The sequence below is a fragment of the Larimichthys crocea genome, chromosome XVII (genome assembly GCF_000972845.2).
Source record: "Larimichthys crocea isolate SSNF chromosome XVII, L_crocea_2.0, whole genome shotgun sequence".
Lineage (NCBI taxonomy): Eukaryota > Metazoa > Chordata > Actinopteri > Sciaenidae > Larimichthys > Larimichthys crocea.
Window position 1 is genome coordinate 21,799,131 of NC_040027.1, and position 16,086 is coordinate 21,815,216.

Genomic DNA, 16,086 nt, shown 5'->3' on the forward strand with positions numbered 1-16,086 from the left:
ACACATTGGACAGGATTGGTCATCACACTGGACACCGACAATTATAGTTTTTAATAAAAAGAATTTATTATAGTGACATATCCTTTTGTTACATAAAATCTGCTACAGCAAAGTATATTTCCCTTGCAAACACAAGTAAATATGGGTGGGAAAAAAACAAAACAAACAAAACGTGTCAGCCTTCTAAATGATGTGCAAAATATCCCACAAACTAAATACAGACACATTTCAGATTATTGATCCCATACTGGCATGTGTGACTAGCTACAAAGAACTCATAAACTTTGATTTCCTTCAGTCAGGAGTGTGAGGTGGCTCAGGGGGGGAGAAAAAGTGCCATCATTTAACATCAAATATGACAAACATTATTACACACATGGGAAGAAAGGGATAAATGACACATAAGAAGAGCTGTGGATTTCCTACACACTTTCTGGGAAGATTTACACACAGGCAGTTTGGATTGAAACATGCTGAATTCCCAGGTGTAGTTTTCAAAGTCTGTCCAAATAATAATAATAATAAAAAGTCATTGATTCTGCAATTACATTCTGGTCACCCCTTCAAACTGGGAAATTAATATTTGATCCACTTTTATTAAGTTAATTTCTTCAGTAAAGAAAAACAAGGGAAAAATAAATTAGATTAAAAGGCTACAACTTTAAATAGGCATGAGAGGCATCAATGTGTATTAACTGTGGTAAATATGTTTATTTCTATAAACTTTTCTTTCTTTTTTTTAATAAGGGAAAATGAAAAAAAGTTGCACAAATAAATAATCCAATATATTCACTGTTTATAACACCTCTGTGAATAAAACTGTTGGAGTCTTCTTATATATACTAAGAACTATGCAGGTTTAAACATTTCAAATGTAATTTATCATTAGACATCTCTAATATAAATAAAAATAGCATACGAAACAGTTGTGCCTTTTGAAATGAAAGTAGGGCTAAATAAAATATCACATCATGTGCTCAATATATGAGAAAGAAAAATAAAAAATAAAATTCAGGCATAGCCAATATCCATATACAGTACATCAGTACCTTTAAAAAAAGCATTCAGTCCCCAAAGCTTTTTCACATTTGGTTGTCTAAGATCGTTGAACTTGATTAAATTGCATTTTTCTCATCTACAAACACTTGAGCACCATGTCAAATAATGATCAAAACTTCAGAAGACTCAACAGATGTTATATTGAAAGACTGTCAACAGATGTATTATTGTATCCGACAAGATGTGAAATGTAAAACTTTGATATCCCCACAACCCTGAGTGTCCAACCTGCAGAAACAACCTCAAACTCGGACCTCCCTGTGGACGGCAGAGACAAACCCCCCCCCTCACAGATGCAGGAGACTTTTCTGACATCTGAAAGTTCAACAAGTGGACACCTTGGCCTTGTAGGTATCGAATCTTTGACAAACAGATCCCATGATCATCTGTTAAACACGCAACCTGTCACACTGGCGAGGTGTTTGCAGACTACATTTCAGCAGCAAGGACAGGCAATGTGTCAGAATTCATGAGAAATCAATGGTGCCCCTTAAACTTCAACTAAACTTATATATTTTTTAATTATATTAAATGTGTAGACAATAACTTAACAGGAGTGGTTAATGAAAAAAGTCAGACTCTTGACCTTATTCCCTTTAAAAATCTGTAACAAGACCACAACGTTTTTGTCTGTTAACGTTCTCTAACCGACCTGACTCAGCCTGAGCAACTTTGCAAGGAAGAATGAGCAAATATTGCTCCATCACAGTGTACAAATTGGTTAAAAAAATGATGCAAAGAGACTACAAGCTATAGTTGAGGTAAGTATATGTTTCAACCAAGTAGTGACCAAGATGAATGAATACTTTAAGGTTATGATATTTCAGTTTTCTGTTATGATTTCATGGTTAATGATAAAATTTTGCTTTCATGGGATTATGCAGAGGAATATGTCACTCAGATAAAAATTGCCTATCTAATGCATCAATGTTCCAGGTTATGAAACAATTTCAAAGATAACAAAACAAACCAAAACAAGAAGAAGAGGAAGAAGAAGATGGGAACACTTTCAGGGAACTATTAGCTTGTTGTGACATTGCTGTACAAACTTAACAAACATGCAAAAGTAAAAATGAAAAAACAAAAAAAAACAAACAAACAAAAAAAAAAACAAATATGGCAGTTACACAATGACTTCCAAGTGCTCTGCTGAAACACAACTAGCATTTAAAAAAAACAACAACAAAAAAAAAAAAAAATCAAAAAGCAACTCCGAATGGACAAAATATGTCCACGTGACCAACACTGCTCAACTCACAACTGTCAAGAAAATCTGAAACACACTGACCTTTTCTGCTGCCGTATCGATGCAAATCATACATTTTTTTGACATACCAAAGACAGATGACCTGTTGTGTGGAGTGACATACTCAAACCCCTTCAGTTTACCTTACGTACTTGTGAAACAGAGTTGTACCTGAAAAATAGATCATCTCATTCTATTCATTTAATACCACAACTAGTCTGAGGTAAAAGGAAATGTCCTGTGACCAGATATGGATAACACAATGCTACAACTGATCAGTTAATACAGCACGGACAAGTTTCTGCTTCATAATAACACTTGTCACTGTTGATCAATCTCCTCAAGAATCGAATGCCCGAGTGCTTAAACGTCAGAAACTTCAAGAAGTCTTCAGTGTTGATTTTCCTTCACTAAAGACCAGTTTCTTTGAATTTTGGTCATGCTTTAACAACACGTGTTTGAAAATCTTATGTCTCATACAGTATATGTATATTTCTATATGCACAAAGTTCTAGGTCTTAAGGACACCAGAATGATGAATAATGTGTTCATGATTAATGAATATTAAACTGAACCCTAAAAACACACTCAGGCGTGTAACAGAAAAAAAATAAATCCCTTCTATTTTCCCAAAGCTTAAATCACAATATGTGCAATACCAGCTAATACAATCAATCACTCTTTGTGCCACTTGAAAATGGGCATATTAGTTTTCATGTCGTTTTTCAAATAATTCTTTGAATTGAAATAAGGAGGAGGGAGGCTATTCAAAAGGTGGCAAACATAAAAACAACAACAAAAAAAAAGAAAGAAAAAAGACAAAAGATGATAACGTGGTCTAGTATTTTTGTGTTGCAGCACGAGGGGTGTCTGCATAATGTGCCTGTGTATAGGTTAGTGCTAACTGCACGCAGGATCATGGCAAGAAGGACCTCATTCAGCTGTGTGGAATGAAGGAACGAGGCATTTGTTTTGAACACGTGACGGCCTCTGTTCCACCTTAACCCTCAGGAGAGTGCAAATATCCCAAAACATGTGAGCCCTGACGGGACTCTTGCCCACTCACTAGAAGTCAGCAAACTCTTTTGCACACTTTTCTGTTTGTGAGACGTGGATGTCTTCCTCTTCGTAGTCGTCAAAGTTGCTCGTGTCTCCTGGTCCTCTGCACTTTGGCAAGAAGGGGGCCTCAACCTAAGAATAGAGAGGAAAATAACTCATTTTCAAAATGAAATATGCCAGGCAAGAGGTGACGTTTATGTAAATTACATTCTATTATTGAAGAAGTTATATTATAATCATTAAAGCCAGTTCTTCCAATACTACAGCCCTTGGTTAAATTCATTCAGAAAATTCATTCATCAGAAAATACATGATGCAAATAGCAATATATAATTTCCACTGCCTGATCCATCATGGCCACTAACAGAGAATGTGTTAGTCACCTAAAACCAATTTATGAACAAACAGTGGTAAATATATTAGTTTTTCTGATCATCTTTTTTTTACCAGTTCACACATTATTTCACTGGCAAAACCTTCATTGATAAAGCATTGATAAAAGTTCTTTCTAGAGTAAATTAAGCTTTTAGAAGATTATATCTCAGAAGTTTTGGAGTTTTGTATATTTGCAGACCAAATTGCCTTGAAAGATTGCATGATAAAAACAACTTCAGATAAAAGATTAAAAAAAAAAAACTGTATCATGTTCAGAAAGCAAGACAGTGAGGCAAATGAAGCTGTCTATTAGTTGATATTTTTACTAGATTTTAAAAATAACAGCTTATCTTTTTACTTTTTGAAGAACAAGAACCAAACGATGAACAGTAATAGATGTTCTATAATGTGTTTCTGGATTCAGAACACAATAAATACGTACCTTTCTCTCATATATGGCAATCCAGTCTGTTGTGGAGAACCACTTGTGATTTTTTATGTCGTTCACACCATTCTTCAGGTTGCCAAATCTCTTGGTAAGATCTACCTGGAGCAGGTTTCTCAGCAGATCCTTCAGGTCGGAGCTAAAGTGAGATGGGAATCGAACCTGCGGGAGCAAATGTGTTTATGTTGAGCAATGACACTGAAGAAACAATGCCAAGTTAACGGTTGTGGTTAAAAAGACGAGCAGAGAAATGACAGGGCATTACAATATTTAAACACGAGGACTTTGCGTGTGACTTTCTCTGCATACCTTGCCAGACACAATCTTTTCGTAGATCTGGATAGGCTGATCGGCAAAAAATGGAGGGTAACCGGCAGCCATTTCATAGATAAGGACTCCAAGCGCCCACCAGTCCACAGCTTTGTTGTAGCCCTGGAAGAGTCAGAAAAAAACCAAAACATTATTTTCCAATGGCAGGATGTTGATACTTTGGAAAAGTAGGATCAGTTTGGTAATGACAGTCAGAAAGGCCTGAGGCATACAGAAAAGTCAGTCAGTTTTATACTTATACTACTTTCTGACTCCACTGTAATAACATTAATGTCGGCTGTGTTGGGTTTAAACGGTTCACCTTGCTGAGGATGATCTCTGGAGCCAGGTACTCAGGAGTTCCACACAATGTCCAGGTCCTGCCTTTTACTCTTTTGGCAAAGCCAAAGTCTGTGACCTGAAGAAAAAAACAAATGGAGATAAAGATAAGAAACGTACGTATGTCAGAGCAAGTGCAACATTTCAGAACCACTTACAGAAGTCTACGTCTGCCTTTTTTCCCTTTGATATCTAACCTATTATTGTGAGACTTCTTTGTGTGTTACCTGCCTTCTTATTCATACACAGTAGGTCCACACATTCTTTGTTGGGCATTACCAAAAGGGACACTAACAGTTCACAAGTTACAAGTGATGAGTTTACTTCCTGTTATAATCTTTACAGAGATTGTGTACCTGGATGTACCCATGTTGATCTATGAGCAGGTTTTCAGGCTTCAGGTCTCTGTAGATGAGGTCCAAGGAGTGAAGGTACTCAAAGGTGAGTATTATCTGAGCTGCATAAAATCTTGCATGGTTTTCACTGAAAGAAGGCATGGTGGACAGTCAGACATTGCTGCAATATATGAACACAAGTCTCTTCTTCTGTAGCCACCTGGAAATTACTCAGTTTCAGGATATTTAATCTGGGACATAGTGAGTAAAAATAAAAACGATGTTTACATAAATAAAATAAAATAAAAATGTACTATACCTGAACCTTCCAATACGTCTGAGGTGTGAGAACATCTCTCCACCAGGGACGTACTCCATCACCATGTAGAGGTTTGAGTTGTCCTGTTAATCAAAACAAGAAGCCTTTAAGCAGGGGAATAACATCTGATCACATCTTAATCGATATATGCTCTTCGGGTTAAATAAAGGTACATTATGGGGGTCATCTTTTCTGTAGAGGTTGGTCGCTGACTATTTTGAGATGTACTAAATCAACTGTAGCACTATGAGAGATGAACACAGAAGGTCTGCTAAGTTGGAGTTAGGATTCCTTGGCAAAACATTTAAAAACACTGGTAACCATGTAGTCAGTGGTGAGACAAGGGAGCCAGCAAGTACCTTGAAAGAGTACTCCAACCTGACGAGGAAGGGGAAGGAGACGGCCTGTAGTATTCTCTTTTCATTTAGTGTGTGTTCTATCTGCTTCAACTTCACCACCTGAAAAAAGGCACGTTAAAAGTATTAAGGGTATATAAAGCATAGCATGTGTGTTATATACAAAATTTAATGGAAACATATTGCATATTTTAGCCTGATTATGACTCTGTGACTCTCTATGATTCTTTGCAGTGTGTGTTGTGTGAAAATCAACATGTACAGAGTTGAAACTTTTTTTAAGAAAGATAATCCATCAGTGTGAACATCATGTTCTGTTTTTTTTGGTCAGAGATACTGTTGCATGGTTGAAAGTGCAAATCATTTGCATGTCTGCCAGTCTGGTGCATTCATGGGTTAGTAGGAAGCTTGGACATACAGGACTTGAAAGTCAGGTGTTCAAAAGCATTTCATCCATCAGCCTTCTTGTAAGAAAATTAAAGTCAGAAGACTGAAAAAATGGACATCACAAGAGGAAAGTCTTACATTTTGGTCAGTCTTTGGTTTACCAATCTCATATCAGAGACAACTCAATCCAACAGCATCACCACACAGTGACAAAGACACCCGAGCATCACAGTTACTGTGATGAATTACCTATTGTGTCTCATGCAAGTTTCAAATGTCTGCTTTAAGTATTTGCATACTGTACAGAAATATAGAAATGTAAAACAATTGCTGGTGCAAGGCAGTAAATACACATTCATAAACCTGTAAATGCATGCCATGCTTTAGGAAATGTACATGATTAATAGCATGAGGGATATAAAAAAGGAAAAAACACAGAATAATCCTTTAAGACCTCTGTGATGATCTAATAAAGGCTCAGCATACAATGTGGGGAGCCGTAAGCTCTAAAAAGGAAAGGCTGTACAAGCTGCAATAGAAAGTAATGGAAACAGAAAAACAGGTTTACCTCTTAAACCAATGGGGTGAAATTCAAAAGGACTGCTATATGCGCAGCTCACTAACCCAACTCTCACAACAGTATTTAAAGATCGAAACTCTCATGTGAAGCGCCTCAGAGGCTTTCACTGATAACACGCAGGCAGTACGTGAGAGGAAACGTTCCATTTCCTGTCCTTCCATGAGACGCACAGCGCGCGCTTGCAGCATTTGTCAAGCACGTGGGAGTTTGCTTTTCATAGACTACCCTGATTTGCAACACTAGTTGTTATGAGATGGATTTTCTGTGTAAGCATACACCTACTTTTTGTTTGTCCAAGATCTTCATGGCGTAGAACTGGTTTGTTTCTTTATGCTTGACGAGCATAACCCGCCCAAACGAACCGGTTCCCAGAGTCTTGAACCTATCGAAGTCATCCAGGCCCGTTGTGCTCTGAGGAAACACAAGTGGGAGTGAGATGGCAGATTTATGATTGAGATACTTCATTTCTGCTTCCAAGTTTGGTGTAATTGCAGCTCTTACAGATGCCACTGGTAGGACATTTTGTCTCGATGTAGCACGGAGTAAAAACACATGAGCTGGTGGACATAATTTTACAATAAATGCCTCTTACTTACTTACTGTCGTGGTACAATTACGCAATCAGCTAGCATTCAAGTTGAAAAGATCTGAGCCAGGAAGTGGCTAGACACTATCACACAAAATGTCGAATCATTTTGCCTGCAAGAACAGTTGTATCCAGCGTGTAAAAGGGAAATAAAAGACTGAATATAGAACTGCTTACCTGTGGCGGACACTCCCATTTTCTTAAAAAATCTTCTTTGGCTTTAGCTAAGAACTCTTTCACTATAAAAAAAAAAAAAAAGAAAAAAAAAGAAAAAGAAGAAGAGACAAACGTGTGATTTCACAACTGCTATTTTGGTCCTCACACAAGGTTGGGAAACAGGTTGAGGGAAATAATAAACTGGAGCAGTTTAACGTGTTTGGGAAAATAAACAAAGGCAGTTCACATGTTCAGGGAAATGCACTAAGGTCAGGCAAATGTCACGGGGGATGCAGGGCTATACTAGACAAAACAGCCAAAAATACCTCCTAAAAACAACAACAACTCAAAACCACACGTCTAAGCGGGAAACTCTCGTTAATAAAGTGATGCAAAGAGCTCTTGTGGACTTTACAGGATTGGCCAATTCAAAGACAAGCTATTCTGCATCCCTTTCAGGAGTGGGTGGGAGTAAAAGGGGGAAAGACAGTAATAACGGAGAGAGAGAGAGAAAAGACAAAAATGCACAACATAACTGAGACTATGGTGCAGGCATTAGAAAGACAGTGCATTGTGAAAGTCACAGCAGACATGAGATGTCCAAAGTCACAGAGTCATGGTAAGTGTCTAAGCTGGTTGTGCACTTGCTGATTTAAAAGCATGCCAGGCATTTAAGGACTGCGTTACTATGTACATGTACAGAAGCTGTATCTTAAACTATCCTAATTATCTTAGTAATATTTAGGTATAGGATAACATGAGTCTGGTCAGCCTAAAATGCTAAATAAACATTATCTCTGTGACTTAGGATGGCTCACTGAGAATATGAGCATACCAAAAGTCTCTACAGTTCACCAAGGTTTTGCAGGGACATTCACCCACATGGATGGAAATGATGGAGAAGAGAAAGAGAGGAAGAAACATTTATGAAGTGCTTAAAACAAGGACATTTGAGATTCAAGTAGATTAAATGCAACACACAACAAAATGACACCGAAGAAGACAACATAAGGAATCCCTTGACACTTAAAAGTATCTCATTTAATTATTCTGCAATGAAACAATGTGACCGTTTTGGTTGTTTTTGGTTTCTTCCACCTGATAATCAGCTGAAACCAATAGTTAAGGGATTTTTTATATATTTATATAAAAAGCATCTTCATTCAAAAGAAATATTTTGTTAGTTCTTTCAAATGAAGTAGTAATTTGATGTTTCTGTCATAGTGGTTTGATTCTGCGCAGTATGTAGTCTTCAACATTTAGACCCTACTTTCTTTTCTTACCAGTATTGGTGATGCTAAACTACAAACATCCATCACAAAGAACATAAACACAACAGTGATTGAAAAGACATTGTTAAAAGCGCACACATAAAAATACATTTCATACTTGCAAAACGGTACACAAAAATGACAGGACAGAGGTATTAAGATGGCGTAAGCAACTTGAAGCACCACAAATGGCCTGTTCCACAAAGCGTTATGCTGAAGCTCCTTTTACTGATGTCTCCAGTGGATCAAGAATGTGTGCATATACAAGCAACTGTGAACCTGACGGAGGAAGGTAAGGAGAAACTCTAAACAATCAAGGTTATGAAACCAGGCCGCTGCTTAAAGTTTTAAGACCTGGCAAACTAATGATGACAAACTGAACAACAATGTAGGCTACGTGAAAAAAAAGAAAAAAAAGAGAAGACATATTCCAACTTGAAAGAAAATTAAGTACACCACTTGTTTTATTTCATAAGCTTCGAACAACAAGCTACAAATGCAAGCTGAGACTCATCCCGCTCAGAGCTGCAGAGGGTGGTTGACATTTTTCAAGTTTAAAGAAGCAAAAACACCACACTTACTCAACTTATCCCACATGATGGTGAACTCAGAGATACGAGGCACCTCACTCTCTTGTTTTTTCGGCTCTTGGCTATTCTTACGATATTTGAAAAAGCGGCTGGCGAAGGATTGATCCTTTCCCTGGGCCATTTTGAGACGAAAATTCTTGATGTGTTGAGTGTACAGACTCGCACGCAAAGTAAACCGTTTTCAGACAGAAGACCAATGAGTGACACTAGCTTCCTGTATGCATCCAAGTGTACTGCGATGCTTGGCTAACCACATAAAGTTGAGCTTCCTGTTCAAGTACTCCGCTTCAGTTTCAGTGGCCAACTGCATGTCTGCTTTTTCCGTGCGGTATCATTTGACAACTTATCGGTCCCCTGTGATAAAAAAGGCATACACCGTATAGCAGAGCACACATATAGAACAACCCTTATAACATTATGTGCTAAACATTGCACAGCTGTCATGCATTCAGAGCACTGATAAGGAAATACCGGCACCACCCACTCTGACTGAAGTTATCTGCAGGTTATCGTGCTCTCTGGTGGTTAAAGTTAAACAATGCAGTTCTACCAAGGAGCTTTCCTCTTTGCTTTTAAAGTCACCCTTAGGGACTGACCCTCATGCTAACATGGCGTACCAGAAATGTGGGTTTGTTTCGGTGTTCGGGAAAACCTAAAATATAAACAGAGATCTAAATGAGTGTATCGCCGTGTTATTATACACAACCCTCACCCCCCTCCCTGCAGAAACTACAGGTGGCAAGACTGTATGGACTACTGCCAATCCGAAAGAAGGTCAAGATCAGTACTCTCCAGACAGACTGCTAGGCATAGGTACAGTTTAGTGGATTACCTCGGTCATTACTGACAAATGCACCCTTGGTCCTACGGATTTAAAGCTGACTGATGGAAGCACTTGATGACAAAAAAAAAAATTGGGCTATTCAACAGGTGTAATTTGACTGGTGATGTTATAGCATCAACGCCACAGGTTAATGTCACTGTAAGAAAGCAGCGATCGAGGCATAACATTTATGATTTACAGTCAATTTGTTGACCGTACCAGGCTAGACAGAAACATAAGTTGTTGTTGCTAAAAAAAAAACAACCATTAGTCTGGTTTACCCACATCAAGCTGGTCAACTTGTGTGTCAGTCATTATCAGGTACCTGTTGTGAGCAGTCACTAGGCCTTGTGCTGCAGCTTCACTGTTTGCTGATGTTATCTGGCTCCTTTTGCAGCTGATATTAGCTCTTTGGGGAATGAAACACGGTGCCCTGATAACATTACAGTGAGTGAGGTGGGGTAAAAAAAAAATTAATTTCATTGTGTCAAGGGTGTTTTTTCCTTTTGCGTGTGAGAAACCTTCAACAGGAAGGTGAGGGACCTCTCACTGCAACAATTAGCCAGCTGCATCATCTGTGACACTTGTTTCCATAGGGAGAGATAAGCAAACATAAATCACAGCGAGGGAGCTAACACACCTTGTAAACTGCCCCTACCAAAGATGGTTCTCTCTTCTTCTCTGCAGCCCCCTGTGCTTGTCTGCTAACCCTGGACAACACACTGCTAAAGGCTGCACCGACTTCACGATGAGCAAGCTCACACCACACGAAACGACAGATGGCTAACACACACTAGCTGTTTGTTTGTTTGTTTTTGTTTGTTTCCAGGCACTCACCGCTTTCTTGCTCGTTGCCTTTCTTGGCAGTCGCTGCGTTTCCCATCGTAGGAAGACAGGGCGATGCACAGCTGGCTTAGGGAGCGATGATGGTGGCGGCTAGCTAACAGGGTCCTCCGTTAGCTAAGCTAACTAATTTTTCAGCTCGTGCTAGCTGCTCGGCTAACAACAACATCAATGTCTGGTCTCGTGGTGGACAGAGAACCTCGACGTGCCCTGACGAACCGCCCCTGTTGATCTTTAATGTCCTCCTTTTGTCGTTCAAGTGGACCTCCGCTGGAATGAAAACATGATCCAGACTTTTCACCTCTGCCTGCTGTCGTTTTGTGCTGCGTTCATGTCGTGTGGGATGTGGGAATACCCACGGAGAAGGCTGGATGATGGGTGAAATGGTGCGTTCCAGTGCCAGTCGGAAAACCGAGACACTTTTGTTTGATAGGTGAAAGATGTTTGCTACAGGGCTCTATCATTGTCCAGCTATCACCCATGTCACCCATTAAATTATGATGACCAATCCATCCTGAATACTCATCAAATCAAATCAGATTTTATTTGTATATAAGTCACAAAGTACATTTGCCTCTGAGTGCTTTACAATCTGTACAGGGAGTGACACCCTCTGTCCTTAGACCCTCGATTCGATTGAGGAAAAACTTGCCCACAAAAAACCCTTTAACAGGGGAAAAAAGGAGCCACAGATTAGGGAAATCATCATCATTCATAAAAAAATGTGATGTTAATCTATTTCCCATAGATTAACATCACATTTTTTTTAACACATATTTATTGTTTTTTTGAGTTACAACATCTCAAACATCCCAAACACTTGGCAGCACTGAAAACCATAACACAAACATTAAAAATACTGAAAAGGACAAAGACAAATAAGCAATGAAATAAATGCAGACAGTATATAAACAACAAAAATAAAAAATAAATAAATGAATAACATAAATAAATAGACTACACTAATTTGTCAGCAAGTTACTGTGCACTGAGTTTTAGGTCACAATGTCCATTCCCAACAACAGATTAGATATTTTCCTTATTTTATTCTTCCACTGCCTCCTCCATATCTCCATTCTTCAACAGTCCCAGAAATAACTTCCAAATGTTATAAAATTCAGAAGCCCTCTTTTTAACAATATAGGTCAGTTTCTCAAGAGCCTAACTCGATGTTAAGTTATTTAACCAGTGGTTAAAAGAGGGGCAACCAACATTCTTCCAACACAATGCAATACAGCGTTTGGCCTGTAGTAAACAGAGGTCATCCATTTTTCTTTCCTTACAGGATAAAGTACAGTCATCTGGATAAATGCCTAAAATACATAACTTAGGGCAAAATGGTACAGGGGAAGTTGTGATCTGAGAGCACATTTAAGGGCCTTTAAAGTTCAGTGTGTGAGATTTAGGTGGCTTTATTAAGTGTTAAAGTTCAGTGTGTGAGATTTAGGTGGCTTTATTAAGTGAACATGGTAGAAATGTAACATATAACACACATTATTCTGTTTTTATTAGTGTATAATAACCTAAAATCAAGAATCATTATGTTTTTGTTACCTGAGAATGAGCTTCTTATTGCTGCAGGTCCTCTTCCACTGAGTCTGCCATTTCGAACTGCCATGTTTCTACAGTATCCCAGAAAAAACAAACTAAACACTGATATGACCTTTTGTGTTTTGATTTGCAGCCACCATATTTTTTCTTTCACACTAGGAAGGAGAGAATGAGGCGAGCGGGCTGCAATAGACAACTATACCTAGATGTCACCTTTAAGACTATCAGTGAAAAAGATGCATGCAGAGCAGATTTAACTAGGCTCTAATGCTACATGGTAGACACAAAATGTGTAGCAATCCATATATCCAGCACGAATTAAGTTATAGACTTTGTTCATGACTAGAAAAACAAAATACTGCATTATCTACCACAAAGGAAATAAACAGTCAAATGCAACAGATCACAAAATGAAGTCCTTCCTTAAATTCTTAATTTTGCAAGCGTTAAGTTTCCAAGCAGAGGGTTTCTATATTCACAAATGCTGCAGGCAGTACAGTTACAGACTACTGGACACAGGAAGTGATGCTATCCTTTAAAGTTAAATGTATTTGGAATAAGACATCCAGACTTTTGATCACATACTGTTGGGATTTTGGTGTATTTGAGGAGATGAAAACACCCATTAGGCGAATCCTTGAGATGGTCAGACAAAATCATTAATAGAGACCTCAGCTTAGGGTACAACTGCTTCTTACTTTATCTAATTTGAGTGAACAAAGTTGAATTGAATATGTAACTGGCAATAAGTCATTTAAATGAATGAAAAATTAAAAACAAAAGCTTTAATACCTTTTGACCATTGATTGTGAAGTTGCACCTACCAGGCTGCAAGCAATACAGTAGTGGCTCACAGGACTTAAATGTTAATTATTAGTTAGAATTCAAATGTCTTTTAACTACAGTACGACTATTGGCCCTAAACGTCATATAATCCTGTTTTTAAATCAAGTAATTAGTTAGGCAATGGATTGTTGAAAGGTGGGACAGGCTACAAAGGCAGACCACTTGTAGTCTTTTGACATTGCTTCTTTCTTCTGACACTTTTGCTCTTATGTGAGAACATATTGTAAGGAAAGTGCTCTACAGTGTTAAACAACTATTTAACTTTGCAGACAACTATGAGCTCTGACCTCAGAATTAGACACCCTGCAAGAATCACGAGTGCCACTTTAAAATCCATCATTTGAACAAAGACACACCTGAGGGGGAATTGTGTCACCTGGCTGTGTGTGGTTAACACTTTGCATCAAAAGCCAATCATATTCATGGCGTGCCTGTTAGCCAGGCAGGTGTTGAAATAAATCAGAATGAATGGCTGATAATTGAATCAGTTATTAAAGGTGGGCAAAAAAATGAAAACAAATATCATAGTGATCAAGATATTTATAAATGATTACAATGAGTAATAGGTGACAAGGAGAGACTGGCACATTAATGACCTCTGACGGGGGGGTCGCATCCATAAATCGGCAGGGGTTGTTTTTTTAAGCACCATGGTCAGCGACACAGTTGCTAGGTAGCCTCCGTGTGTTTGTATCAGCGCGTCGCGGAGGAAGAGCCGCGCCGTAAACCTACGTTAAACAACCGCCCTTGAAGGGTGTACCAAAGGTAACCCGTAGCGGCGGTAAGACTTTTAATTTCACTCACAACTACTTAAGAGTTAATTATGACATTCGTTGACTTAATACCTACACCCAGCAGTACATTAAACGCCACATTGCTACCAGATTGAGAATGCAAACTTCAGCGTTCTTTCTGGTCCCCCCCCCTCTCTCTCACAGAGAATGGTTTCGCCCATGGACTCGCTCCAGCACTCATAGCACACAAGAGGTCTAACAAGAAACTGATTTTATGTGTGTGTGTCAACCAACGCCAGCCTTTAGTAGTAATGCCATTACACACCATAAACACTGGTATAATCTCGAAAATAATCTGGACGGTTTCTTTTTTTTTAAATATTTTTTTAATAGGGACACCCCCTCCCCTCCTAGTTGTCTCCATTAGTAACGGCGGCTGTGTCGTCCGGATGAAACCCGCAAAAGAGCTGCCAGTGCCCGGGATGAATAAGGTAACGTTCTCGGGCTTACTTCTCCATCCTTTAGCTAGTCAGTGCGGCTAAGCTAAGCGTGGAGTAGCCCAGGGTCATTGTGTTTCCTGTGAATCATCAGGCGGCATTTTATTGAGGTGTTATTTCATTTTTAAAACCACTAAAAAAAACTAAAAAAAAAACGGCCTCGTTTCGCTGGCAGTTAAACGTTCATGTAACGGTAGATTTTATTAACTGAACAGCAACGTTGCCAGATTTGTTTCCCCCTGTTTGATCAATCCACCTGACCTATAGCAGCCTAATGTTAGCCACTGCCTGCTAGCGACTAATACATGGCAATAATACACCTGCTGTGGGCTTTGTCACATTTAATTTCCCGGAGGAAAAAGAAAAAAAAATCCAAGATATTACATGTGAGATTTAAGAAAAATCCAGTTTGTGTTAATCCTGCAATGCTGACACGATCTGTATAAAAAGGGGGATGGCCTGCTATCCTTCCAGTAATCTGGAAGATACCATATTGACTGCTATGCTGTGACAGGCATAGCAGCATAGCATCTTAGCTCAGGCTAGCTTTGCGAGTTACACTCTCAAGAAATCTGTCGTGGCATGCAAAGCTAATGCTGACGTTTGATGCTCAGAGCCTGAACATGAGGGGCTGTGGATGTTTGGATCAAGTCATCTGATTCAGTGTGATCTGTTTGTCTGTTTCCAGTGTGCCACTTAGAGACCACATGCTGATAGATCACACTGGAGATGACCATGGAGCAGATGGATTACATAATAATAACAGCATAACATATGAGTTCTGGATGGCATCCTGCCTTCTGGACATATCCCAGGGATAAGGCTATTAAGACGGATATGATATCTGTAATCTTTTTTATTTTCAGTCCACAGTTGGCGTCCTGAAAGCTTTGGATTAATATAGGATATTCGCTGCAGTGCCTACAATATTCAAGTGATTAGGCTCGGTTGCTATTTGACACCTTTTAAAGTGAGGGAACGCTGTAAATACAGGTAAGTTTGTTCACTTCAAACACTAGACTTCTACACTGATAAACCGGTTTACGTTTTACAAATTGCATGTCTGTTTTGTGATCAAATAGCGTACCCGTAAATTAACCTCTAATGTCTTTGAGCTCTCTCGCTGTCTTAGATTTCTCATTGTAGACAACTCAGTCTTATCTGGCAACAAACAGACAGGATTAGGTGAGATTTCAAACAAAAGCGTTTGATTAACTCGAACCCTTTACGTCTTGATGATACACCGTACCATGCGCAAACACTTAAATACACATTATATCAACCATAGGTTATTTGAAAATAAAGGTTGTAGATGTAAAATATCATTTCTAAAGCTGTGTGTATGAATTTTAACATCCGACCAGTCTGCTTGCATTTCTG

General features: G+C 38.7%; 2 protein-coding genes across 10 annotated transcripts in view; one reads left to right on the forward strand and one right to left on the reverse strand.

Annotated features, from left to right (window-relative positions):
• Positions 1–240: 240 nt before the first annotated feature.
• On the reverse strand, positions 241–11,388 carry prkacba (protein kinase, cAMP-dependent, catalytic, beta a). 4 transcript variants are annotated; one of them, XM_019258921.2, is made up of 11 exons: positions 11,073–11,388; positions 8,387–8,395; positions 7,573–7,634; positions 7,092–7,220; positions 5,846–5,944; positions 5,487–5,569; positions 5,189–5,315; positions 4,816–4,911; positions 4,494–4,616; positions 4,182–4,346; positions 241–3,496 (listed from the first exon to the last, which is right to left on the reverse strand). In XM_019258921.2, the coding sequence occupies exons 1-11, from the start codon at positions 11,116–11,118 to the stop codon at positions 3,371–3,373; spliced, it is 1,065 nt and encodes a 354-aa protein (XP_019114466.1). In that variant the 5' UTR covers positions 11,119–11,388; the 3' UTR covers positions 241–3,370. The 4 variants fall into 4 exon arrangements, with proteins under 4 accessions (XP_019114466.1, XP_019114467.1, XP_019114465.1 ...); XM_019258922.2 differs by lacking the exon at positions 8,387–8,395; XM_019258920.2 differs by lacking the exons at positions 8,387–8,395; positions 11,073–11,388 and adding an exon at positions 9,404–10,487.
• Positions 11,389–14,426: 3,038 nt separating this feature from the next.
• Positions 14,427–16,086, forward strand: part of ttll7 (tubulin tyrosine ligase-like family, member 7) — a 68,200-nt gene continuing 66,540 nt past the window's right edge. For 2 of the 6 annotated variants that reach the window (XM_027290150.1, XM_027290151.1), the window contains exon 1: positions 14,427–14,700. The gene's annotated coding sequence lies outside the window, so the exon portion shown is untranslated. Of the gene's footprint in view, positions 14,701–15,572; positions 15,700–16,086 lie in introns of all 6 variants that reach the window. The other 4 variants (XM_010729308.3, XM_019258956.2, XM_027290152.1 and 1 more) reach the window with 3 other exon arrangements.

What these genes read in the sequence shown, in the direction of transcription:
- prkacba (XM_019258920.2), bottom strand. Translation starts at nt 9,533, where the DNA reads ATGGCCCAGGGAAAGGATCAATCCTTCGCCAGCCGCTTTTTCAAATAT. An exon ending in ATCAACATGGGTACATCCAG is followed by an intron (nt 4,912 to 5,188) that starts GTACACAATCTC and finishes TTTTTTCTTCAG; the next exon opens with GTCACAGACTTTGGCTTTGC. An exon ending in TTGCCATATATGAGAGAAAG is followed by an intron (nt 3,497 to 4,181) that starts GTACGTATTTAT and finishes CTCTATTCTTAG; the next exon opens with GTTGAGGCCCCCTTCTTGCC.